The 25,055-nt window shown below is 38.3% G+C and overlaps 1 protein-coding gene and 1 pseudogene across 5 annotated transcripts in view; both read right to left on the bottom strand.

Annotated features, from left to right (window-relative positions):
* The window catches only part of SLAIN1 (SLAIN motif family member 1), a 66,140-nt gene extending 52,783 nt beyond the window's left edge, over window positions 1-13,357 (bottom strand). The window contains exon 1 of one of the 4 annotated variants that reach the window (XM_009192049.2): window positions 12,484-13,357. In XM_009192049.2, coding sequence (XP_009190313.1) covers window positions 12,484-13,118 — 635 coding nt within the window. In that variant the 5' untranslated portion in view covers window positions 13,119-13,357. Of the gene's footprint in view, window positions 1-11,958; window positions 12,242-12,483 lie in introns of those variants that run through there. The other 3 variants (XM_003913964.4, XM_009192050.4, XM_003913965.3) reach the window with 3 other exon arrangements.
* Window positions 13,358-22,370: 9,013 nt separating this feature from the next.
* LOC101010454 lies at window positions 22,371-22,830 on the bottom strand (annotated as a pseudogene). Its single transcript, XR_639913.3, has one exon. The product of XR_639913.3 is annotated as a 60S ribosomal protein L31 pseudogene (transcript).
* Between the last annotated feature and the right edge of the window lie 2,225 nt (window positions 22,831-25,055).

Below are 25,055 nucleotides of genomic sequence, written 5' to 3'. Positions count from 1 at the left end.
AATGGGAGTTCACTCATGACTTCGCTGTCTACTATTAGTGTATAGAAATACTTGTGATTATTGCACATTGATTTTGTATCCTGAGACTTTGCTAAAGTTGGTCATCAGCTTAAGATTTGGGGCTGAGACGATGGGGTTTTCTCAATATACAATCATGTCATCTGCAAACAGAGACAATTTGACTTCCTCTCTTCCTATCTGAATACCGTTTCTTTCTTTCTCTTGCCTGATTGCCCTGGCCAGAACTTCCGATACTATGTTGAATAGGAGTGGTGAGAGAGGGCATCTTTGTCTTGTGCCAGTTTTCAAAGGGAATGCTTCCAGCTTTTGCCAATTCAGTATGATATTGGCTGTGGGTTTGTCATAAATAGCTCTTATTACTTTGAGATACATTCTATCAGTACCTAATTTATTGAGAGTTTTTAGCATGAAGGGGTGATACATTTTATCGAAGGCTTTTTCTGTATCTATTAAGATAATTATATGGTTTTGTCATTGGTTCTGTTTATGTGATGGATTACATTTATTGATTTGCATATGTTGAACCAGCCTTGCAGCCCAGGGACGAAGCCGATTTGATCGTGGTGGATAAGCTTTTTGATGTGCTGCTGGATTCAATTTGCCAGTATTTTACTGAGGATTTTCACATCAATGTTCATCAGGTATACTGGACTAAAAATTTCTTTTTTTTTGTTGTGTCTTTGCCAGGTTTTGGTATCAGGATGATGCTGGCCTCATAAAATGAGTTAGGGAGGAGCCCCTGTCTTTCTATTGTTTGGAATAGTTTCAGAAGGAATGGTACCAGCTCCTCTTTGTACCTCTGGTAGAATTTGGCTCTGAATCCATCTGGTCCTGGGCTTTTTTTGGTTGGTAGGCTATTAATTACTGCCTCAATTTCAGAACTTGTTATTGATCTAATCAGGGACTCAACTTCTTCCTGGTTTAGTCTTAGGAGGGTGTATGTGTCCAGGAATTTATCCATTTGTTCTAGATTTTCTAGTTTACTTCCACAGAGGTATTTATAGTATTCCCTGACGGTAGTTTGTATTTCTGTGGGATCAGTGGTGATATCCCCTTTATCATTTATTGTGTCTGTTTGATTCTTCTCTTCTTTAATAGTCTGGCTAGTGGTCTATTTTGTTAATCTTTTCAAAAACCCAGCTCCTGGATTCATTGAGTTTTTGAAGGGTTTTTCGTGTATCTATTTCCTTCAGTTCTGTTCTAATCTCAGTTATTTCTTGTCTTCTGCTGGCTTTTGAATTTGTTTGTTCTTGCTTCTCTAGTTCTTTTAATTGTGATATTAGGGTGTTGATGTTAGATCTTTCCTGCTTTCTCCGGTGGGCATTTAGTGCTATAAATTTCCCTCTGAACACTGCTTTAGCTGTGTCCCATAGATTCTGGTACATTGTGTCTTTGTTCTCATTGGTTTAAAGAACTTATTTATTTCTGCCTTAATTTCATTGTTTACCCAGTAGTCATTCAGGAGCAGGTTGTTTAGTTTCCATGTAATTGTGTGGTTTTCAGGGAGTTTCTTAACCCTGAGTTCTAATTTGATGCACTGTGGTCTGAGAGATTGTTTGTTATGATTTCCATTCTTTTGCCTTTGCTGAATTTTACTTCCAATTATGTGGTCAATTTTAGAATAAGTGTGACATGGTGCTGAAAAGAAAGTATATTCTGTTGATTTGGGGTGGAAAGCTGTGTAGATATCTATTAGGCCCACTTGATCCAGAGCTGAGTTCAAGTCCTGAATATCTTTATAATTTTCTGTCTCATTGATCTAATATTGACAGTGGGGTGTTAAAGTCTCCCACTATTATTGTGTGGAAGTCTAAGTCTCCTTGTAGGTCTCAGAACTTGTTTTATGAATCTGGGTGCTTCTGTATTGGGTGGATATATATTTAAGATAGTTAGCTCTTCTTGTTGCATTGATCCCTTTACCATTATGTGATGCCCTTCTTTGTCTCTTGATCTTTGTTGGTTTAAAGTCTGTTTTATCAGAGACTAGGATGCAACCCCTGCTCTTTTTTTTTTTTTTTTTTTTTGGCTTTCCATTTGCTTGGTAAATATTCCTCCATCCCTTTATTTTGAGCCTATGTGTGTCTTTGCATGTGAGATGAGTCTCCTGAATACAGCACACCAATAGGTCTTGACTCTTTATCCAATTTGCCAGTCTGTGTCTTTTAATTGGGGCATTTATCACATTTACATTTAAGGTTAATATTGTTCTGTGTGAATTTGATCCTGTCATTATGATGCCAGCTGGTTATTTTGCCTATTAGTTGACGCAGTTTTTTCATAGTGTTGATGGTCTTTACAATTTGGTATGTTTTTGCAGTGGCTGGTACCGGTTTTTCCTTTCCATATTTACTGCTTCTGAGGCCAGGTGTGGTGGCTCACACCTGTAATCCCAGCACTTTGGGAGGCCGATGCTGGTGGATCACCTGCCGTCAGGAGTTCAAGACCAGCCTGACCAACATGGCAAAACCCCACCTCTACTAAAAATACAAAAATTACCCAGGCGTCGTAGTGGGCGCCTGTAATCCCAACTACTCAGGAGGCAGACAGGAGAATCACTTGAACCTGGGAAGCAGAGGCTGCAGTGAACTGAGATAGTGCCATTGCACTCCAGCCTGGGTGACAGAGCGAGACTCTGTCTCAAAAACAACAGCAGCAACAACAACAACATATTTAGTGCTTCCTTCAGGAGCTCTTGTAAGGCAGGCCTGCTGGTGACAAAATCTCTCAGCATTAGCTTGTCTGTAAAGGATTTTATTTCTCCTTCACTTTTGAAGCTTAGTTTGACTGGATATGAAATTCTGGGTTGAAAATTCTTTTCTTTAAGAATGTTGAATATTGGCCCTCACTTTTTTCTGGCTTGTAGGGTTTCTGCAGAGAGATCTGCTGCTAGTCTGATGGGCTTCCCTTTGTGGGTAACCCCTCTTCAGCTGCCCTTAACATTCTTTCCCTCATTTCCACCTTGGTGAATCTGATGATTGTATGTCTTGGGGTTGCTTTTCTCGAGGAGTATCTTTGTGGTGTTCTGTGTATTTCCTACATTTGAATGTTGGCCTGTCTTGCTAGGTTGGGAAAGGTCTCCTGGATAATATCCTGACGAGTGTTTTCCAACTTGGTTCCATTCTCCCAGTCACTTTCAAGTACACCAATCGAATGTAAGTTTGGTCTTTTCACATAGTCCCATATTTCTTGGAGGCTTTGTTTATTCCTTTTCATTCATTTTTCTCTAATATTGTCTTCATGCTTTATTTCATTAAGGTGATCTTCAATCTCTGATATACTTTCTTCCACTTGACTGATTTGGCTACTGATACTTGTGTATGCTTTACGAAGTTCCTGTGCTGAGTTTATCAGCTCCATCAGGTCATTTATGTTCTTCCCTGAACTGGTTGTTCTAGTTAACAATTCCTCCAACCTTTTATCAAGTATTTAGCTTCCTTGCATTATGTTAGAACATGCTCCTTTAGCTCAGAGGAGTTTGTTACTACCCACCTTCTGAAGTCTATTTCTGACAATTCATCAAATTCATTCTCTGTCCAGTTTTGTTCCCTTGCTGACGAGGAGTTGTGATCCTTTGGAGGAGAAGAGGTGTTCTGATTTTTGGAATTTTCAGCCCTTTTGCACTGTTTATTCCTCATCTTCATGGATTTATCTACGTTTGGTCTTTGATATTGGTGACCTTTGGATGGGGTTTCTGTGTGGACGTCCTTTTTGTTGATGTTGACGCCATTTCTTTCTGTTTGTTAGTTTTCCTTCTAACAGTCAGGCCCCTCTGCTGCAGGTCTGCTGGGGTTTTCCTGAGGTCCACTCCAGACTCTGTATGCCTGGGTATCAACAGCAGCAGCTGCAGAACAGCAAAGATTGCTGCCTGTTCCTTCCTCTGGAAGCTTTGTTCCAGAGGGGTATCTGCCAGATGCCAAGCCAGAGCTCTCCTGTATGAGGTGTCTGTCAACTCCTGCTGGGAAAATTCATGTTTCCATCTGAGCTTGTGCCTGTTGTTTTTAAATCCCTCTCAGCTACCACCTGAAGCTGCTACCTAAAGCACTGCTCTGCCTGTTACCTCCAGTATCCTATGGGAGAACTGCTGATCTCTTCTGCTGCTAGGAAGCTTCCTCCAACCAGCTTGACCCTGGATTCCAGATACTCCCACTTTTTTTTGACAGAATCCTTTTTTTGTTTGTAGGAGAACACCACAGTAAGATGTCTTCAATTACTTAGGGTCTATGTGATACAAATATTTCCTTTGTCCACATAGCCTCACACCATATTCAAAAGCTGCTCCTTTCGACAGGCACATTCAGTTTCTAAGTGACCCACTATGCCATGTTCACTTATGGAGATTTCTCTTTCATACTCCATAGTCCAATTCCTATTGTCTGGTACTATATCTCATTCCCACTCTGCATTTCATAGAAGGTAGGGATGATCATCACACTAAAAGCAGTGAATCCAGTTGAAAGTCTACCTAGGGGCAACTGGAATCCCAAATCCCCTTCCATATAGCCAGTCCTACCTCCCCTCTTCATCTTAACCTGAGACCAGAGACTCTGCTATGTGAATAAGCTGATCCAGAGAAGCCCTGACTTCAGGCACACCAAACTTAGCTGAAGGAGAAATGAGGTACCTTACTTAACCAAACATTAAATGGAAGTCCACATGCTGACTTGTTAGAATTCTGGTCCCATTTCTCTCTTTATATTCCTAGAAATGACTGCCTTGCTTACATCTCCTAGAAGTATAGAAGGTTTATGCCTAGAGAAAAAGATGAATCCAAGAGAAGACCTAGAGATACTTGAATGTCGGCTGGCTACCCATCCAATCACTAGTAAACTGCACCAAGGAGCTCCATCCATGGAGAGCTTCAGATCGGCTTCAATATCTCCTTTGGGTATGAACAGACAACCAGTGACACCAAATATGTGAAATATTCCTTTTACATGAAACACTGAGACTAAAAGTAGAGGGGGTAAAGAGAACCAAAGAGAAAATGCAGGGAACAGATGAAAATTTCAAGTATAATTTATATCATCTAAGAGAAAATGTTACATTCACACACACACACACACATACACACACAAGCACACACATACACATGGATATTGGGAAAAAAAACAGTTTATTCATCCTTGGGAAATGAGACTATCATAGAAAAACAAAAGAGTCAATAAATGAGTTTGGAATATCAAGTTGAAGAAGTCTCCTGAAAAGAAAATAAAGACAGATTAGCAATGGGAAAAGACAGATAAGAAAATCAAGTGATTAAGCCAGGTAGAATGACCTACATCTGTCTGTTACAAGTTCTACCAAAAAAAAAAAAAAAAAGAAAAAAGAAAATAAAGAAAGAAAAGAAAGAAACTGGAAAGTTATTCTGAAGAGAGAGAGAAAAAAAAAAAAGCAAGAAAATATCCAGAGTGGAAGACAGGCCATGCAATTCTAGAGTGAAAGTGTGCACAAATGTCCGGTATACCAAATAAAATAACCCATACCAAGGTACAACATGACATTTTAGAATAGTAGAGATAAAGGAAGCAAAAGAAAAAGTCAAAAAGGATTAGATACCCAAACACAGTACACTCAATAACTAGAACATAACAGAAGCTAGAACAAAATAGAAAAATGCCTTCAAACATGAGGGAAAGGTTAACTTAGACTTTTATAGCCAGTCCAACTATGAATCTTATGTAAGGGCAGAACAATGACATTTTCAAATATGCGGGATCTCAAATTGTCCCTCTCATGCAGGTCTCCTTTCTTAGAAAGCTATTGAAGGCTGTGCTCCACCTAAAAGAATAAGTGAAATACAAAGGAAAAGGACTTAAGAAGAAGGGAATCCACATTAGCCAAGAAACGGAAAGAGTTCCCATGGCAATAGCAGTATGCATCCAGCCTAGGGGGCAAACTACTAGTAAAAACTACAGCAATGAGATTAAGAGTTTCAGAGGGGATAGCACTACAATATAAATTTTTTAAAAAGCGGATTTAACAGATTGCCAAATATTTATGACCTTAATGAGGGATTGTATGGCTCCTTTAGTGTGTTTGGGAAAATAATTTCTGATGGTTAATTAAAGAAAGTGAAGAGGGGAGAAGAAGGGCCATTACTAACTGTTGGAGGAACAAAGTGGTTACGGAAAATACATGTTTAACATGCAATTAACAGGACTCAGCTAGTAAATTATAATCATAATGCAGACATTAAATATAAAAGAAAAACCATAAAAACCATCATGAGAAGGAAAAAAATATATGGATATGGTAGTCGAGGGTGAGAGGAAGAGAGCTAAGTTTTCATCTTTCATAATAAGTCCACAGATGTCTAAGATCATAAAAGTATAAAGACTGTTTAGGAAAAAGAAACCGCTAGAAGAGTATAAAGCGATGCCTATGTGAAGGACTCAGCAGGCGAAGGGAGTAGAGGACTGCTTCCTGTAATAAGCCTAACGAAAGGAGTTTTGAAAACCACTTACATGTTATTTATTATATTATTTTGATAAAACTGTTGAGGTGCTATACAAATGTATGGCATTAAGACAGAAGTGATCATTTTCACTTCTGTCTTAATGCCAGTGGGCATGATAGCTTTGAGCCTAGTGTTTCTATGACTTGGCCTAGAGCGGGATTTAAAGACAGAAAAAGTCCACAATAACCCTGAATGTTTCCAATGAAGTATGACAATTGTCTAGAAAAAAAAGTCTCAGTTATTCTCAAAATATTTGGTTCTAAAGTCATCTTTTTGCAGATAATACAAAAAAACTAGTTATAGAGATCATGTGGCTAAAAACTCCTTGAGTACAACACAGCTCCAAAATTAGATAGGCAAGGTTTAAAAAAAAAAAAATCTGTATTTCTCCTATATAGTTCTAACCTTCTAAAGAGTCATTTTAAAAATCACTTTATTCATTGTCATTAGAATGCAAGTAACATTTACAATATCCTATCTTGCCATCATTAGTGCATCATACATTCTGACTTATAAAGATTTTTTCAACTTCAGTAGTTTCATTAAGGGTATATTGAATTCTGGCAAGAATATCTGAAAAGTCCTGATCTAAATTTTCAGAATTCTTCAAATTGTGTTTGAAATATAAATTTCAAACTACTATTTGGAATGTCATTCCAATTTTCTTTAACTTTTCTTCAATTGCTTCCAAACCACACACACCAGAAACTACTATCCTTCTCACAGAATCCCTTCTTTTCCATACACATCACATTCTACACTGGGAGACCAAAAATAACACAAAGCTCATGATAACCCTGAATGTTTCCAATGAAGTGTGACAATCGTCTGGAAAACAAAGTCTCAGTTATTCTCAAAATATTTGGTTCCAAAGTCATCCTTTTGCAGATAGTACAAACAACAAATGGTACAGCCATACATATATACAAGTATATATATATATTGTGTGTGTGTGTGTGTATTTAGACCTGCCACTGAAAAGTATATGTGATAATTTTCAGACAAATAATTTTAAGAGCCTTCAATCACTGCAAGTTTTATTTTAAGAAAAGCTGAAACATCAACACTAATAAGCACAATCAACAAATCTTTAGTTCTCTCTAACAGTGTTTGAGTCACTGGCACCTGCTAGGATCAATCTAGATAGCCGCTACAATACTTAGTTCCAACAGTCTCTTAAAAAGATACATGAAGTTCAAGCTTTACTTACTAAGCTGTCCTATAACAAACTTTCCCTCCACCCCCAACCCTGACTCACCCAGTTAGAACTAAACTATTTCAGCACCTCACTTCAACATTTAAAAGTTACGTATCTCAAACACACGTCATACACTTCAGTCAATTCCATTTGCTCCTACAAAACATTGTACATTTTCAATTAGCACTGTCAGAAAGGGAAGCACCCTCTGGTCTTTTCACTGAAAATCAATTATGCAAAAAACAGTTTAGGTGGTCTAATTTAGCTGCGCCATATGGATACTACAAGGTGTTCAACAGCTTTGATGAAAAACTGGCAATGATGTTAGCCAGCTGTCTGGGATCTTGGTATTACATGGTGAAGATGAATATCTCATTCATTAAATTTTCCTTAATTTGTACAAGTCACCATTTTTCCTTTTATAATTAACAACTTTTCTATTGTCTTTCCCAGTTGGGAAAGTTTAAAATCCTTGCCACATCCTGTTTATATAGTCTCAATGTTCTGCTAATTGTCATTCTACTAAAATAAAGCCTTCTTACATGGCTGTATTTTATATTGGCTGGCTTATTTTCATCGTGGCATTTTCTCATATAGAACCATCTTCCTGGCTGAGGTGTGCAAGACCTAACTTCCCTTCAGAGTACTATACTATCTTCAGTGCTTTTCCACCTGCTTTCTCCATTTTGCTTTCAAACAGTAGAGAGTTTTGCTAACTTTGATCATAATGCAAAAATATGTTTAATATTTTCACATCCGTAAAACTGAAACACATTTAATCAAAGCAAGCATTGTATTATAAGATATGATAAACTCTGATTTTCTATTCTACTGCACTTCACTTTTTGAGAATGCTGGTCAATCCACTAAATTGACTTTATAAATTTGCTAGTGAGTTACACAGCTTGCTCTGGGTGAAAAAATATATCAATTGATGTAAACACTTCTGAATCTGGACAAATAATCTGAATTTTAGTCTGAACTCCATCAGTAACTAGAAGAGCTTACATAAGCCATCTCGCCTCAGAGCTCCTGTCCCTCAACACTGAAATAAGAGAGCTGAAACAGGTCATAGGAAGATCTAGTATGCAGTTAGCTAATGGCTCCCATTGCCACTTCAGACCACTCTAACTTACTCTGTCCTCTGGTGCTTCACAGTCTGGTGACATTGGGACAAATATGAATCTTAAAAACATTTCTTCCATAAAGATAGAAAAAGCATCCAATTACACTGTGTCCCATGTATGCATGGATATTTTAGTCCCTTTGAGCTTTTTATTTGCTTCTGATATTGAGACTTTTCCCTTTTCCTTTCTAGCCAATGGCCTTCCAGAGACCTAAGCCTATCAAATTAGTAAGATAACTGAGGAATCAGTATAGCAGGATGAGAGTTTTACTATAGGGCCATAAGAGGACTTAAGAAATCAGGTTCTGGAATTGCCATCATCTTTAACTTTCTGAGACACTTAATTCCAGCAGTACTGTGCTAGGATAATCAGGTAGTATTAAGGCAACATTCAAGACTTAAAATTCAATTAAGATAAATATTCAAAGAAATAAGAATATTGCTTCATCAAAGTTTTTTGTTAAAAGGGAAAGCATAACATGCCATTGTCTTTAAAGTTTTTTTTTTTAAAAGATACTCCTTATAGGTTAAATAATTATTCAGAAAAAAGATCTCAAAGACCTGGTTAATCATTAACTAATGAACTATCATAAAAAGATTGGTTCTGTTAGTCACGATTTTCCTTATACACGTAATTCTTAACCAAAATTTTGTCCAAGTTGTTAATAAAGGAAAATAATGTATTCTAAGGTTTTATTAGAAAAGATATACTTAAAGAATAGTTAAAATATTCAGTGATTAATCTACATTTGTAAACTTTCCTGAACACATGACATTTTAGCAGGAAGTACTATTCTGAATAAATAAGCAAATAAATTTTAACCCATTAGGATGAAATCATAATAAAAATGCATGAAAAACTGTAGGTGATACAGTTAACAGTAACTTGTTCCTTAATATTGTTACTCTAGTAATGATGCCATTGTTACTGGGAGATGTGAAGTGACATGAACACACAAATGTCCAAGGTATGTTCAATGAAAGGCAAGCATTAAAAAAAACTGATGTGTGTATGTTTGTATATTGATTTGTGTAATTATATTTTTTATCTTGAAGGATCTACAGAGTATTAACAGGGTGAATTCTGAGTCACGGTAATAAACTGGGGACAAGAAAGAGAATTTTTGTGACCTTATACCTATGTCTATGTTTTAGTTTTTTTTACAATGAACATGTAAAACTTGTAGTTTTAAATATTTTTAAAATAAGGTACTATATACCCACTCCAGTTGTTGCTTAATAAACACAGGAAATAAAAGTAAGTTGCCATCCTGCAAACATATCAGGGAATCCAAACGAACAGCACTCTATTTGTGAGACCACACGACAGGGACACTATAGTCTACAGTGATAAAAGAACTTCAGAGTGCTTTGCAAGCACTAACAAGTGGGTTAAACTTTTAAAATTAAACCCTGTTGATGTTTTCTTCATCAAAAAGATTTGCAATTAAAAAAAAAAAAACATGATGCATAAAATGTACTAATGAAATAAAATTATGTAAATCAGGTAACTTTAAATTTTTTAAGTCCATCCCACTAAGATTAATGAACCCTCCTTGTTTTTCCACCTGGAATTCTAATCCCAGGCTTATTTTCAGGAAGATTTTCTGCCATTTGTCTCTAGAAACATTTGTAAAGCATTAAGGCTTTGATTTATTCACCTGTATACTTGTTGAATGAAATAGAGCCTGCTTCAACTTTGATTTGCTTCAAACCATATGAAGAGTTAATATACTAATACCACTAAGAAGGTGATTTCTATTAAAGTTGGTTATTTCAATGCTATTCGGACAAAATTAAACTATAAAAAAAAAGCCTAGGTACCAAAATACTAGCAATAGAAGGATGCTAACTACATATGACAGAAATCCATTCAAAAGAAGAAAAGTTATTAATAGATTACTAATCTAATAAACAAGCAATATCATAATAAATTTTAAAATGCAAATATTTTAAGCATAAAATTGATCCCATATAGCTCCCCATCAAAAATACAAACAAGTTTCCTTCCACATACATACCATAAGAAAAGGCTAAATAAGGACTAAATCAACCTAAAATAATATGAAAGTGGCATAAGGGCTGAGAGTTATTAGTGAAATCTAAGGACCATCATGAGAGCATTTTCTAGTACCACATTCAGGTTGAAATTGAGATTGTAATACACCCCGGGCTTTATGGAAATAAGGGTGCAGCTTTGAAAGAATGGCTTAAAGTTCCAGAAAGTGATGAGTTGTTTGTTTTTTTTACACCTTGAGCTACCTGCACAGCTGCCAAAAAGTGTTAAGGTGGATGATGAATACACCTCTGAAAGGCTTACTATAGCTCCATATATTTTGATTCTTGAATCAAACCAATTAACTAATGCACTTTACAGTTAGAGCTCTCACATGGTAGAGTGTAAGGCAAGCTTCCCAACAGGAAACCAGTAAGAATCTCCATTTCCCAATCCCTTCCATGCAATCACGCAACAGAGACACAAAGAAAGTAATGAAAACCCAGCTTGCAAAAACAGAAAGGGTCCTACATAAAAAGGACCTCAGGTAAAGAAGGACTAAAACTATTCTTCATGCCTCTGCAATGTAGAGGTGAATGCTGCTCATTTTCCTTGCAGGAACCAAGTTCCATCTTATCTGAAACATATCCTATATATCTGGTGACCACAGAAAATGGGAACCAACCAAAAGAAGTGAGTCGTGAAATGACTATTACCCCATGAGCAAGCAGCAAGAAACATACATCATAAAGGAATTGGATGCCTCCCCCTAAAGTTACCCATTCATGAAAAGTAGACAGTGCTAACCAGATGTCAACTGAATAAATGCTGTCAGCCTCAAGTTTTCTGATAACCAAGCTAAAAAGTTTCCAAGAAATAAGAAAATAAGGCTTCTCTAATCTCACTTTTCTTCTACAGTTTAATTTTAAAACTTAAAGACAGTTCCTTGGTGCCTAGGTTTAAAAAAAAAAAAAAAAAAAAAAGTCCCTCCCACCTGTTCATTCCACTCCAAGAAAAGTCCTCTTTATTGGCACTATTTATGGGAAAGCCAGTGAGGTCAACTCATTTTAAAAAACAAGTCAGTCTCTGAAAATAAGATTTCAATGAAAATGCAGCGCCAAAGGGCACACGACTGCAAAATTCAAACAGTAAGAACGAACCTCTCTGTAAAGAGAGATCCATCACTGCGCGGCTTCCGATGCCACCCGAGGAGGAAGAGCACGCAAATCCTGTCCATCGTTCGTTTAAAACGAAAGAACAGTAACAGTCGCAGACAGAGACCAACCCCTACCATCCCCCGTCATCCCTCCGAAAACACTGGGGAAAAGAGCAGCACTGAGCAAAAGGACAAGATGTCATGGATTTTGCACTTAATGCTAACGAGGAGCTTGGGACCCAACTATCAGCAAACAGCAGAACCCAAGATCGGGGGCGGGAGGCGGGGTGGGGGGGGGGGGTTCATCCGCAGTCGGAGCGATTAGAAAACAGGTTTCTGCCTTCGTGAGAAGCCTCATCGTGGGAAATGTCACCGCCTGGCTCGACACCTGCTGGATCGGCCCCTCCAGGAGCGGCGGGGAGTCATGCCGGCAGCCGCAGGGGACCCCCCGTCCGCCCCCGCCCCCGCTCCCCGGTGCTCGCAGCCCCCGAGGCCAGGGTCTCCGGGAGGGAGCGGAGCCAGGCAGTACCAGGTGTAGTCGTCCTCGTCCCGCCAGGCGGCTATGCTCTCCAGATCCAGCAGTTCCACCTCGTCCAGCAGCATGGGGGCCGGCGAGGGCGGCGCTGCAGCTCCCCCCTGCGGCGTCCCGGCGCCCCCCGGCTCCGGCCCGCCACCGCCCGCGCCGAAGAAGCCCGCTGCCGGCTTGAAGTAGACGAAGGGCGCCTCGGGTGGCTGCGCCAGGCTGCAAAGCAGGGAGGGCGCGGGGCTAGGCAGGCAGAAGGTGCCCGGGAACGCGGGACTGGAGCCACCGCCGCTGCCACTGCTGCTGCCGCCACCGCCACCGCCCCCCGCGCCCAGAGCCAGCCCGAGCCCCAGGCCCCCTGAGGCCGCGGCTGTGACCGTGGCGGCCGGGGGGCTCCGAGGACCCAACGGGCTGCAGGCCCCGGCGGGGGGCGGCGCGGCGGGCGGCGGCGGCGGCAGCAGCAGCAGGTGCGGGGCGGCGGCCGCGCTGGCCGCTCGACTCCGCAGCTGCTCGTTCTGCTTCTCCAGCTTGCGCACCAGCTCCTGCAGCTTCTTCACCTCCAGCTCCGCGTTCACCACCGGCCCGGAGCCCGCTCCAGAGCTGACCCCCGCCGAGGCGCATTTCACCTGCTCCGCCATCATCTTGGGCCCCGAGGGCGCCGCGGCCGCCGGGGAGTACGCGCCGGCGCGCCGGCTCCTCGGGCCACAGGGAGGCTACGGCTCCTTCCCTGCCACCCCAACCTGGGGGCCGACCACGCGCGGGCTGAGGCCGAGCCGGCGGTTCGCATCAGCACCCGGCCCTCGCCTCCGGCCGCAGCAGCCACCACCAAGCTGATCTGCACATGCTCAGTGCGTCCCTCCAGTCCCCTGGGCGTCGCGGCGGCTCCGGGTTTTAGCCGCGGCCCCGGGGCGGGGCGGGGCGGGGCGAGAGCGCCGAGGGGGCGGGGCGGGGGGGGGGCGGAGAACCGTGGGGAAGCCCACCCAGGGGGCGGGGCCGGCAGCCCTGGTGGGGGCCAGGGAGCCGCACCCACCCTTGCTACCTAATCCCAGGTGCCTGATTGGACCTGGCCTGAACTTTCCCGCCACAGGCACCTCCTGCAGCTGCTGGGACAGCGAACTGCGCGGGTCTCTGAGCCAGGTGCGGGGGCCAGGGGGTTCCCAAAAAAGCAGCTGCAGGTGCTGGCCCTTGAGGAGTGCACCTAGGGCCCGCTGGTTTGCTTCCTTCCCAGCTCTCTGTTAGGCTCCATGACAGCATTTAATACTCACTGACTAACGAATCCTATAGAAAACTTAAAGGCTGGGGATCCTTATTCTGAAAATCGACAAGTGGATAGGGGGAACAGAAAGGCTTTGGGACGATGCCACTCATGTACTCATGGGTAATAGGGAAACAAAATGGTGGGAGACAGGAGGCCGAGAAGAAAGAGAAGAAAGCCCTCTCTCTAAGAGGTAGAGTGGCCAGCTGCTAAGGAGACAAGTGTTTACTTAAGTATTTATTCTAAAATAGTCAAATTTGAACTGTTACCACCATTGTTTGCCACAATAAAAGAAGAACTGCTTTTTTTTTCATGTTATGTATATTCACGCATTCTCCAAACAAAAGATCTTTGAGCACCTACTCTGTGCCAGGAACCATTCTAAGAGCTCGTGATGCGGGCAGTGAGTACAATAGGCAAAAATGGTTATGGAGAGAAATATGAGTAAAATTGTTTAGTGCGCCTTCTGTTAAATAATGTATGAGTTATTAAAGGCAGTCTTGCTGGGGGGAAAGCGGAAAGCAGAAAGCCTCAGAATTCTACCCAATACCCTTTAATCTCACCTGCAAATCTGCTATTTCTTACCACTTGGAAACCATGAGCAAATCTGCTTTTTTTAAAGAGGTTTTAAGCAGAGGAATTTAATCGAGTTGTGTTCAATGAATACTGACTTAGCATTTTGAGTGTTTAACACAATCAAAGGAAAACCTGAGATTATATTATGAGAAAAATTACACCACTGGTTCTCATCCTCAGATGATATACTATCTAGTGAAAGTCCTTGCTAGGGACTTTACATACCAATCTTTGTGACAATGTACCTCGTTTCTCTGGAACTGCTAACACATTGTATCTATTGGTTTTAGATATGGTTTTGTGTCTTCCTGCTCAGAAACACTTGTATCTTCTCAATTGTTAATCTACATCTCTAGCTTCTGTGTGCAGGGTGGATGTTTTGCATTTAACATGCTTGGTGAGACCTTCCCTAAATTAGATAAATGCGTGTGATGACTCCCTTAACCTTCCCGGTATCCCAGCTTGCTAACCCACCACCTAACCACCTGTATCACCCATCACCTTTCCAAGTTTCGGTCTATCTTTACGATTTTTTTGGTTATTACCAAAACCTGGAAAAGTGGAGTTATACTACTGAAAGTCCTAAGTAAAGAATCTATTGAAGGATTTTTCCCGCATGCTCAGTGGCAGATGCGGGTAGCAGTATCCCTGCAACACAAAGAAAGGGAGACGACAGACACAATGAGAACAAAGAGCTGCTGGGTCCCACACTAGAGAAAGAAATTGGGAATAGGCACATAATAGTGAAGACAACAAGAATTAAGATGTAAAGAAAAGCAGTCATTTTACTGCACAATCTATATACACCCTAAAGAAGGAGAGAAACAGACAGCCCTCTCCTCGTTCATTTACCCAATATGGTCTATATACATCCAACAAGCAGTAGTCAAGCTTTTGAACCCTGTTTTCTAAGTAATAATTATCATCTTTGTTCTTTAAAAAGAAAGCATGCATTGAAATTTAGACGTAGAAAAGAGATGAAACATTGTTTAACAATTCTAGTCTGCATTATTCTTCTGAAAAGACAAATTTGCCCTTTTCCTACCTGTTTTAAAAGTGTGAAATTATTTATGTCCAAAGAAAGTTTAAATAATATTTTTGCTTTCTCTTAATGCCCCTCTTTTTTTTCCTTTTGTGAATTGCACATGTACACACACTAGAGACACTCAAAATGCACACTGATTTCAACTTGGTGTCCCTAGGCTGCCAGTCTCTTTAACGTATAATTAAAGAGGTTGATGGTGTCAAGGTTTTAATTAAGCAGTCTTGATTTTTTATTTTGATGCAAATTAGTAAGCTTTGTATTTTGAAAGAGATTGCATGCTGTAGTTGCTCAATTGTAGTGTTTTCATTTTAAATAAAATATGTAGGTGATTTCAGAGGTTTACAAAGAAGATATGAGAAATGAAAGTGCATGTCTCATTTAAAAGTTTGTGTTTTAAGCATACATTTGATACACCGTAAGGTAATGTGAAACATCCACATATCACACATTCAAAACTGGATAAGAAATGCACATTTCTCTCTATTAATTACACTTCAGAACTACCATCACTCTAGTGAATTTTAAGAGAGAACATGAACTTATTTTAATTTGTATTTTTCACATATATTTCTAATAGTGTCTATGAATATTAAATAGATCGAGCAACAGAATCGCAAAAGCACCATAGGTTCTTCTTGAGTATATAAAAATAATTCTGCAAGGAAACTGAGAAACAGCCTGTTATTATCCCAGTTTTACAGATGAGCTTACGAGGTTATGTTACTGCCCAAGTTCAGTCATGAAAATGATGGTTCTTAGCAGTTGCTAGTGGGCCAGAGTAAAATTTCTCCTAGAGTAAGATTCATATGTTTAAATTTTGCTATCAGTACAGCTGACATACCCTAATATGAGTACTACATTAATTCAAGTTTATAGATCCAATTACTGCAAGAAAAGAAAATAACCTAATGTGTTAAACTAAGATCAAAGATCCCCAACTGTATTTTCAAGTCGATTTGAACCACAAGTTTGAGTGATTCTTATGCCTCTTCATGGAGATTCCTGTTTACACATACAGAATAGACTTGAACACTGCAGGTCCCATTGCCCATGTGCAGTGCCTAGCATAGTGTCTAGCACATGGCAAAGAAATACTCAAAAAATTTTAAAGGATAAATGAATCAATAAATAAATCCCCAAGTTCTAGCTGGAATTTAGACAAACACATAATTAGCTATTTCCATAAACCTCATTTATCATAAGGTAACAACATGGGAAGACTAGAGGCTTTTTGCAGATCCCATAATAATCAATTATTTTACATCAGACCCCATTAATAGCCAAGAAAATACTTGCTGCACCTAATGTGTTATATTTTAATGTAGGGAGATTATGGAAAGAGAAAACAGAAATACAAGAAGTCAGAATTTATTTTTAAAAAATCCCTGTGTGAGTTGCTCCATTCTAACCCCACCCAACTGTACTACTCATATTCATGCCCAAACTCACATAATTATACCCTATAAAGTCACATGTGGTGGTAGTTACAAGAATAATAATAGTAATAATAATCATTCTGGGCCGGGCGCGGTGGCTCACGCCTGTAATCCCAGCACTTTGGGAGGCCGAGGCGGGCGGATCACAAGGTCAGGAGATCGAGACCACGGTGAAACCCCGTCTCTACTAAAAATACAAAAAATTAGCCGGGCGCGGTTGTGGGCGCCTGTAGTCCCAGCTACTCGGGAGGCTGAGGCAGGAGAATGGCGTGAATCCGGGAGGCGGAGCTTGCAGTGAGCCGAGATCGCGCCACTGCACTCCAGCCTGGGCGACAGAGCGAGACTCCGTCTCAAAAAAAAAAATAAAATAATAAAATAATCATTCTGTTGATTTGTCAAGCTATACCTGTAAGAGCCCCTTTAAATAAACACTCATTACATGTCTATTATTTTCAGGTGCTAGATGAGTTTTAAGAAGTGAGTAAGAAACCAGTGTCTCCACCATCAAGAACTTATCTAGTTGAAGAAAGACGCATATAAACAACTAACTATAACACAAAAAATAATATTATGTATCATAATGAAAATATAAATGAACAGCATAAGGAGTGATCAAGAAGGAGCAATTCGGCTAAAAATTTTGGGAAGGCTTCGAGTAGAAAGTAAACATTATTTCAACCAGGCACGGAGGCATGTGTCTGTAGTCCCAGCTACTCAGGAGGCTGAGAAAGGAGGATTGCTAGAGCCCAGGAATTCAAGGTCAGCTTGGGGAACATAGTGATACTTTATCTCTAAAAGAAAGAGAGAGAGAAACAAAGACAGGAAGGGAGGAAGAGAGGGAAAAAAGAAAAGAAAGAGGAAGGAAGGAAGGAAGGAAGGAAGGAAGGAAGGAAGGAAGGAAGGAAGGAAGGAAGGAAGGAAGGAATCCATTATCTCATTTGGATCTCCTCATTTAAGAGAATTCATTATCTCATTTGGTTCTCCTCATCAAGCTGTTAGGTAAGGGATCAGGGCGAGTGTGATATTCATTTATCAGTCCGCATGGGATGAAAACTAGGATATAGAACCCAGCTCTAATTCTTAATCAATATCCTTTCCTCTGTGGTCGATTTGTTTTGTTTTTATGAATAGCTCACATATGTACTACTGCCATTAGAAAGAAACTTTCTACAATTTATCTTAGAAGCTATCTAGTGCTTACAAAATGCCAAGAATTGCTCTAAACCCTTTACATGTATTAAGTTATTTAACGATCAAACCACTCCTTGAGATACTTATTTTATAAATGAGAAAACTGAGGCACAGAGAGGTCAATTTGCCCACAGTTACCCAGCCATAAGTGGCAGAGCCAGGTTTTGAAGCTAAGCAGTCTGATTTCAGAGTCCAAGCTCCTAAACTGTAGTATCTCTTTTTAGGTCTTAAGCAGCACCAAGCAGAGTACTCTGCTCTGGTCCTTGTGGCTTTTAAATAAAAACTATTGACTAAAGCAAAATCAGTCAATGGAATGCCTTGAACAAAGTCTGATTCATTAACAGGCAAATATTACTGGAACTTTAAAGGTCACCAAGCACAGATTAGAAAACAGTAAGCTTCCAAGATCAACAAAGTTCCCAGTGCTGGTACAACATTTTTGACAGTACAATGGCTATTCATTCAGTGTGCATTTCTGAGCAGATGACTAAAACAGCATAAATTATCACTGTCCTATTTTGCATTTCTAGCCATTTGGATTCTTCAAATGTCAATACCACTTTTCAGAATACGTAAAAGAAACAATGCCACGAACTATATCAAACCCAACAGATCCAATACTGGTTTTGGAAATGTTTTGAAGTTCAAAAATTAAAAAAAAAAAAAAAAAACCCATCAGGGACTTTTTAAAAAAATCTGAAACTTTTTTACCCAAAGCAAATAGACATTTTTGAACAAGATTTGCTTTTCTTAAAAATAAGTGCCCAAGATTACTAAAACTTTGAAAAATAACATCTTACATAAAAGCACCTTTATTTTTCAAAATTTAACTTTACAGAGAAGAATGAATTCGGTATAATTTGAATCTAGCTGGAAAAATATGGTAATTTATCCTACCATCACGTTGGCTATCTATTCTAAAGCTTTTGAAACTATTGGGATTTAGAATTATTTATTTTCTCATTTTCCTCAAATGTTTCTCTCATCATAAAAGTCAATGTGGTCGATTTTTTTTTTCTTTAATTGAAAATGGTTCGTTTTCTTTGATAATTTACAGAGCTTTTATAAAACTCCTCTGAAAAAAAAAAATTGCCATCACACCTAAGTGTTACAAACAAAAGCTAGAAATCATTTGGAAGTCTGTGTGACATGACAGGGCAACAAGCCCTCCTGTTAGTGGATCTTTTTGTTCTCATAACAGAATCTGACACAGGTGCAAGGACATGACTCTTGGAATCTAAGTAAATTGCAATGGAAGGCAGCCCACAGAAAATAGTACACCATTCTCTTCGCCAAATCCTCACATTCTGGAAGTTATATGTCAGTTTCAGAGAAATTGCTGCAAGTTTATTCAAAACAAACCTTCAATTAGTGCATATTCATAGTCTGTGCACATAATGAATTTTCAGAAAAGAGTAACAATGATATTATAGAGGGGTGATCTGTGTTTCAACTACAATATCTCATCCTGGTCCTTCACAGAAACAATGATTATAATCCTGTCAGAGAAGGATTGGGTCATTGTGATTACAGATATGTTTTTTTTTTTTAATCTTCAGGAATGTTTTTTGTTTATTTTCAGAAAAAAAGATATGTGTCAATTGTCATAGAATACTTTATGAAAGCTGTCGTTGTCTTCAAATCAAAATGCAAAACGTTCAAAGATGAAAGGTTCTGGTAACTAAGGGATGGTCAAATTGGTAGGATAAGGGAGAATTAAGACAGAGTACAGTTTTCCAGATTTATAACCAAATGAAAGCCTCTGTTTTCAGACTCTGAGCTTTACTTGATGGTATTTATAAGCAATTTGTATTAGTACATGGAAACTATGTCTGAAAGCTCTGATACTACTAGAAGACTGGAGACAGAAAAAATAACAAACAAACAAATAAAAATCAGTAAATAGTTAAATTACTAGCTTAAAAATCAATTTATACCTGCATTTTTTCTTATATCTCCCTTACCTCTGGGTCTGTTTCCTTATAAAAGTTATTTTTACATATTTGTTTGGTGATTAGGCCAACAAATGGCAGATGCCTATTGGAAGAAGAAAATCTAAACTAATTCAGCTTTTAGAAGACAGAAATCCAGAGAATTACTGTGGAAGCCTAACTTGAAAATGAGGTGGTGACATCAGTCCCTTTGATGCTGCTACACTGCACATGTGGACAGGCAGAAGGATGATACAGACTCAGGGTTCATCTTTGCTCCTGTGCATGGCTAAGAGAGGCTCCATCTCCATGCTTCTGATAGTGCTAAGAGAAAAAAAAGTGATCTGGCCAACTGTATTGTAGCTCATAAAGCTCCTGCCTAAAAGTGGCAAAAGTTTCCTCCACTCACATTTCATTTACCAAAACAAGTGACATGGTTACAACTAACCTCAAGGGAACAGGGATATGCTATGGTACCATATGGCCAGAAGAACTGGAAATATTTTGTGTATAGCACTGCCTACTACAATAGGTCTTTTACATAAGTATTTCTTGTTACGGAATAAACTGAAGGCTAAGATTTACCTAAAATATTTTGGATGATTCTCATAAATTTTGTACTTTTTTTATGTGGTTGTTTGGCTATGAGTTCTTTGTTATTGTGTGTTTGGCTCAGCGTAATATGTGTGTATATAGTTTAAAAATCAATCTTTTACTATTGTTTCCTAATTTAATTGCATTGTAATTAGAGATTATGGTCTGTATAAATTTGATTGCTTGAAATTGATGGGACTTCCTTTGTGGCTTAGTAGATTATGAATATATGGAAATGTTCCATTTGTACTGGAGCAGCAGTATGTCTACATTCTATTTGTTAGGTGCAGGGTATCTACACACATATATAATTCATCTAAATATAAATATATGTATCTAAATATATATTTATATAGATTCATAGCTTATGTATATTTGTTTGAAATCAAATTACCTACTTACCTCATTCAAATCTTCTGTAGTCCTACTCATTATCTATCAATTACTGAAAGAAAAGTATTTAAATGTGCTATTATGGTAATGTATACGTGAAAATATGTATTTGTTGTTTTATATATTTTATGCATAGATGTTCATGATTTAGATATTCTTTGAAGCATCCCAGTTGTTTTTATGTAATGTTTCTTATTCAATTACTTTTACCTTAAAATATATTCCATCTAATATTAATAATATTAATGTTGCTACTTCAGCTTTCTTTCAGGTAGTAATTTTAATCTTCGGATTTTTCTAAGTTGCTTTGTTTTAAAAGTGATTTGCATAAGGTGCATATAATTGGATTTTATCATTCAATCTTATGTCTCTGTTATTTATTAGGTATTTACATTTATTGTAGTAATTGCTATTTCTGAACTTATTTTTATCAGAATATTTTGTTTCTCTTCACTACACTTTGTCCCCCTTTCTACCTTTCCTTGGATTTTCAAATTTATATATTTCATTTTTTCCCTCTACTCATCCAAATGCTATGAATTTTATTTCTGTTATTTGTAGTTACCCTTCATTTTTTAAGAATCATGTTCAAGAATTAAAATTTTCTAACAAATTTTCAATTTATTTCCTTGTATGACTAGAACAGGGATTTTAGAATTCATTGGCACTTTTTCTCTGTATACTTATTAGTGCCTAGATTTTTACTTTCACCTCTTTTGAGGTGAAACTCATACGCACACAAATAGTTATTTTAACAGTAAGTAGTTAAATTACTAGTTTAAAAAATCAATTTATATGTGCCTTTTTCTTTTATCTCTTTCTTCCTTCTGGGTGTGTTTCCGTTTCCTTATTATAAAAATTATTTTTATGTTTGTTTGTTTGTTTTTAGGAAGGGTCTGTGGGAAAATGTATTTATTCTACCTTCATCCTTGAATGTGCTTTAGCTAGAAATAAAATTCTGGATAGAGAGGTATTTCCCTAAGAATTTTAAAGACATAATTTTATTTCTTCTGGCATCTACTGGTAATAATAAGTTTAATTGTAGTCTCTATTTTCTCCCTGGTAGATTTTAACAACATCTCTGTGTTTTGTTATTTCCTCATAATGTGTCTAGTTATGCATTTACTTTTATTTATCTGGAATACATTTTTTATGTGTGTAAATTTAATGGGCATACGTGCAGTTTTGTTACGTGTGTATTTGTTCAGTGGTGATGTCACCAATAATGTACATTGTACCCATTAAGCATTTTTTAATCATCCTTCCCCCTTTTGGCCTCCTACTCTTCTGAGTCTCTACTTTCTATCATTCCACACTCTATGTCCATGTGTACACATTATTTAGCTACCACTTGTTTCTGAGTTGCTTCACTTAAGATAATGGCCTCTGGTTCCATCCATGTTGCAACAGAAGATATGATTTCATTCTTTTTTATGACTAAATAGTATTTCATTGTAAATATGTACACCACATTTTTTTTTCAATTTTACAACTTTATTTGATGTATTTGACGATCAGCGATTAGTTCTCATCCACATTGACTGTCTGTAGATTTTTGAAAGTGGTAACAGGTACATAGGAAACCAAAGTATAGAGGTTATTTGGTGACTCTTCATCCTCATTACGTTTTCTGGACAGCCGCACACGGATTCGGTATGGGACATTCCTTCTTGCTTTGGCCCAGACAGCTTTGTTGAGCGTGGTATCAATGCGCACTTCTGGAGTTCCCATCTCCTTCATGGCAAATTTCCGAATCTCTTTGAGTGCCCGAGGGGCACGCTTCTTGAAGCCCACTCCATGGATGCGCTTGTGAATGTTGATGGTGTATTCTCGGGTCACCACCTCGTTGATGGCAGAACGGCCCTTTTTCTTCTGGCCACCTTTCTTTGCGGGAGCCATTCTGCTGGGTCCAAGTTGGAAAGCTGTACACCACATTTTAATCCAATCATCTGTTGATGGACACTCAGGTTGATTCCGTATCTTTACTAGTGTGAATAGTACTGCAATAAACATATGAGGATTGGTATCTTTTTCATATGATTTCTTTTCTTTGGGTAGATACCTAGTAGGATTGCTGGACTGAATGGTAGTTCTATTTTTAATTCTCTGAGAAATCTCCAAAATGTTTTCTGTAGAGATTTTACTAATTTACATTTCCAACAGCTTTGTATAAGCATTTTTTTTCTCTGCATCTTTGCTGACATCTTTTATTTTTGACTTTTTAATGATAGCCATTCTGACTGATGTAAGATAGTATCTCATGGTGATTTTAATTAGCATTTCTTTGATGATTAGTTATATTAAGCATTTATTTCATATGCTTATTGGTCATTTCTAGGTCTTCTTTTGAAAAATGCCTATTCTTGTCCTCTGTCCACTTTTTAATGGGGTTATTTTTATTGTTGTTGAGTTTTTGGGGTTCCTTGTAAATTTTGGGTAACAGCCCCCTGTTGGATGCATAATTTGCAAATATTTCCTGCCATTCTACAGGTTGTCTGTTCACTTGTTGAATATTTATTCTGCTGTGCAGAAGCTTTTTAGTTTAATTAAGTCCAGTTTGCCTATTTCTGTTTTAGTTACTTGTACTTCTTAGGTCTTAGTCCTAAATTCTCTGCCGAGACCAATGTCCAGAAGACTCTTTCCTTGGTTTTCTTCTATTGTTTTTATAGTTTCTGGTCTTACATTGGAACCTTTGATCCATCTTGAGTTGATTTTTGTGTACGGTGACAGATAGAGGTCTGGTTTCATTCTTCTGCATATAGCAATCCAATTTTCCCAGGACTATTTATCAAAAAGGGTATCTTTTCCCAGTGCGTATTCTTGTCAACTTTGTCAAAGATTAGTTGGCTCTAGATATGTGCGTTTATTTCTAGGTTCTTGATTCTGTTCCATTAATCCGTGTGTCTGTTTTTATACCCGTACCATGCCATTTTGATTACTGTAACAATGTAGTATAATTTAAGTCAGGTATGTGATGCCTCCAGCTTTGTTCTTTTTGCTCAGGATTGCTTTGATTTTATTCAAGCTCTTTTTTGGTTCTACATGAATGTGAAACTATCTTTTAGTAATTCTGTGAAAATGATGTTGGTATTTTAACACAGATTGCATTGAATCTGTAGATTGCTCTCTGCAGTATGGATATTTTAACAATATTAATTCTTCCAATCTATGAGAATGGGATGTTTCTGCATTTGCTTGTGTCATCCACAATTTCTTTCATCAGTAGATTTCCTTGTAGAGATCATTTGCCTCCTTGGTTAAACATATTCCTTTTTTTTTTTTTAATAGTTATTGAAAATGGAATTGCCCATTTGGTTTCTCAGGTTGATCATTATTAGTGTATAGAAATCCTACTTATTATTGGTGTGTAGAAATGTGTATAGATTTTTGTACATTGACTTTTTATCCTGAAACTTTACTGAATTCACTTATCAAATCTAAGAGATTTTTAGTAAAGTCTTAAGGTTTTTTAGATATAAGATTATATCATCAGCAAAAAAAGATAACTTCACTTCCTCTTTTCTTATTTGAATGTCTTTTATTTTTTCTCTTGCCTGAGTGCTCTGGCTCAGACTTCTAGTACTATGTTAAATAGGAGTGGTAAAAGTGGGCATGCTTGTCTTGTTATAGTTCTTAGGGGGAATGCTTTCAACCTTTCCCTGTTAATTATGATGTTAGCTGTGGGTTTGTCATATATGGCCTTTATTATTTTGAGGAATGTTCCTTCTATGCCTAGTTTAGTCATGAAATTTGGTGTCAAATACCAAATTTTACCAAATGCTTTTTCTGCATCTATTGAGGTGATCATATGCTTTTTGTCCTTAATTCTGTTTATGAGATGAATCACATTTATTGATTTGTGTATGCTGAACCATTCTTGCATCCCTGGAATAAACCCTGCCTGACCATGGTGTATTATCTTTTGATGTGCTGTTGGATTCAGTTTGCTAGTATTTTGTTGAAGATTTTTGCATCTGTGTTCATTGGAGATATTGGTCTATAGTTTTCTTTTTCTGTTGTATCCTTGCCTGGCTTTGGTGTCAGGATGATACTGGCTTCATAGAATGAGTTAGAGAAAATTCCCTTCTTATGTATTTTTTGGGAAAAATTTCAGCAAGATTGGTATCAATTCTTCTTATAGGTGTGATAGAATTTGG

The sequence above is a fragment of the Papio anubis genome, chromosome 15 (assembly GCF_008728515.1).
Source record: "Papio anubis isolate 15944 chromosome 15, Panubis1.0, whole genome shotgun sequence".
In the NCBI taxonomy this organism is placed as follows: domain Eukaryota; kingdom Metazoa; phylum Chordata; class Mammalia; order Primates; family Cercopithecidae; genus Papio; species Papio anubis.
The sequence above is the reverse complement of the archived record's forward strand: the minus strand, read 5'-3'. Positions and strand labels throughout refer to the sequence as shown.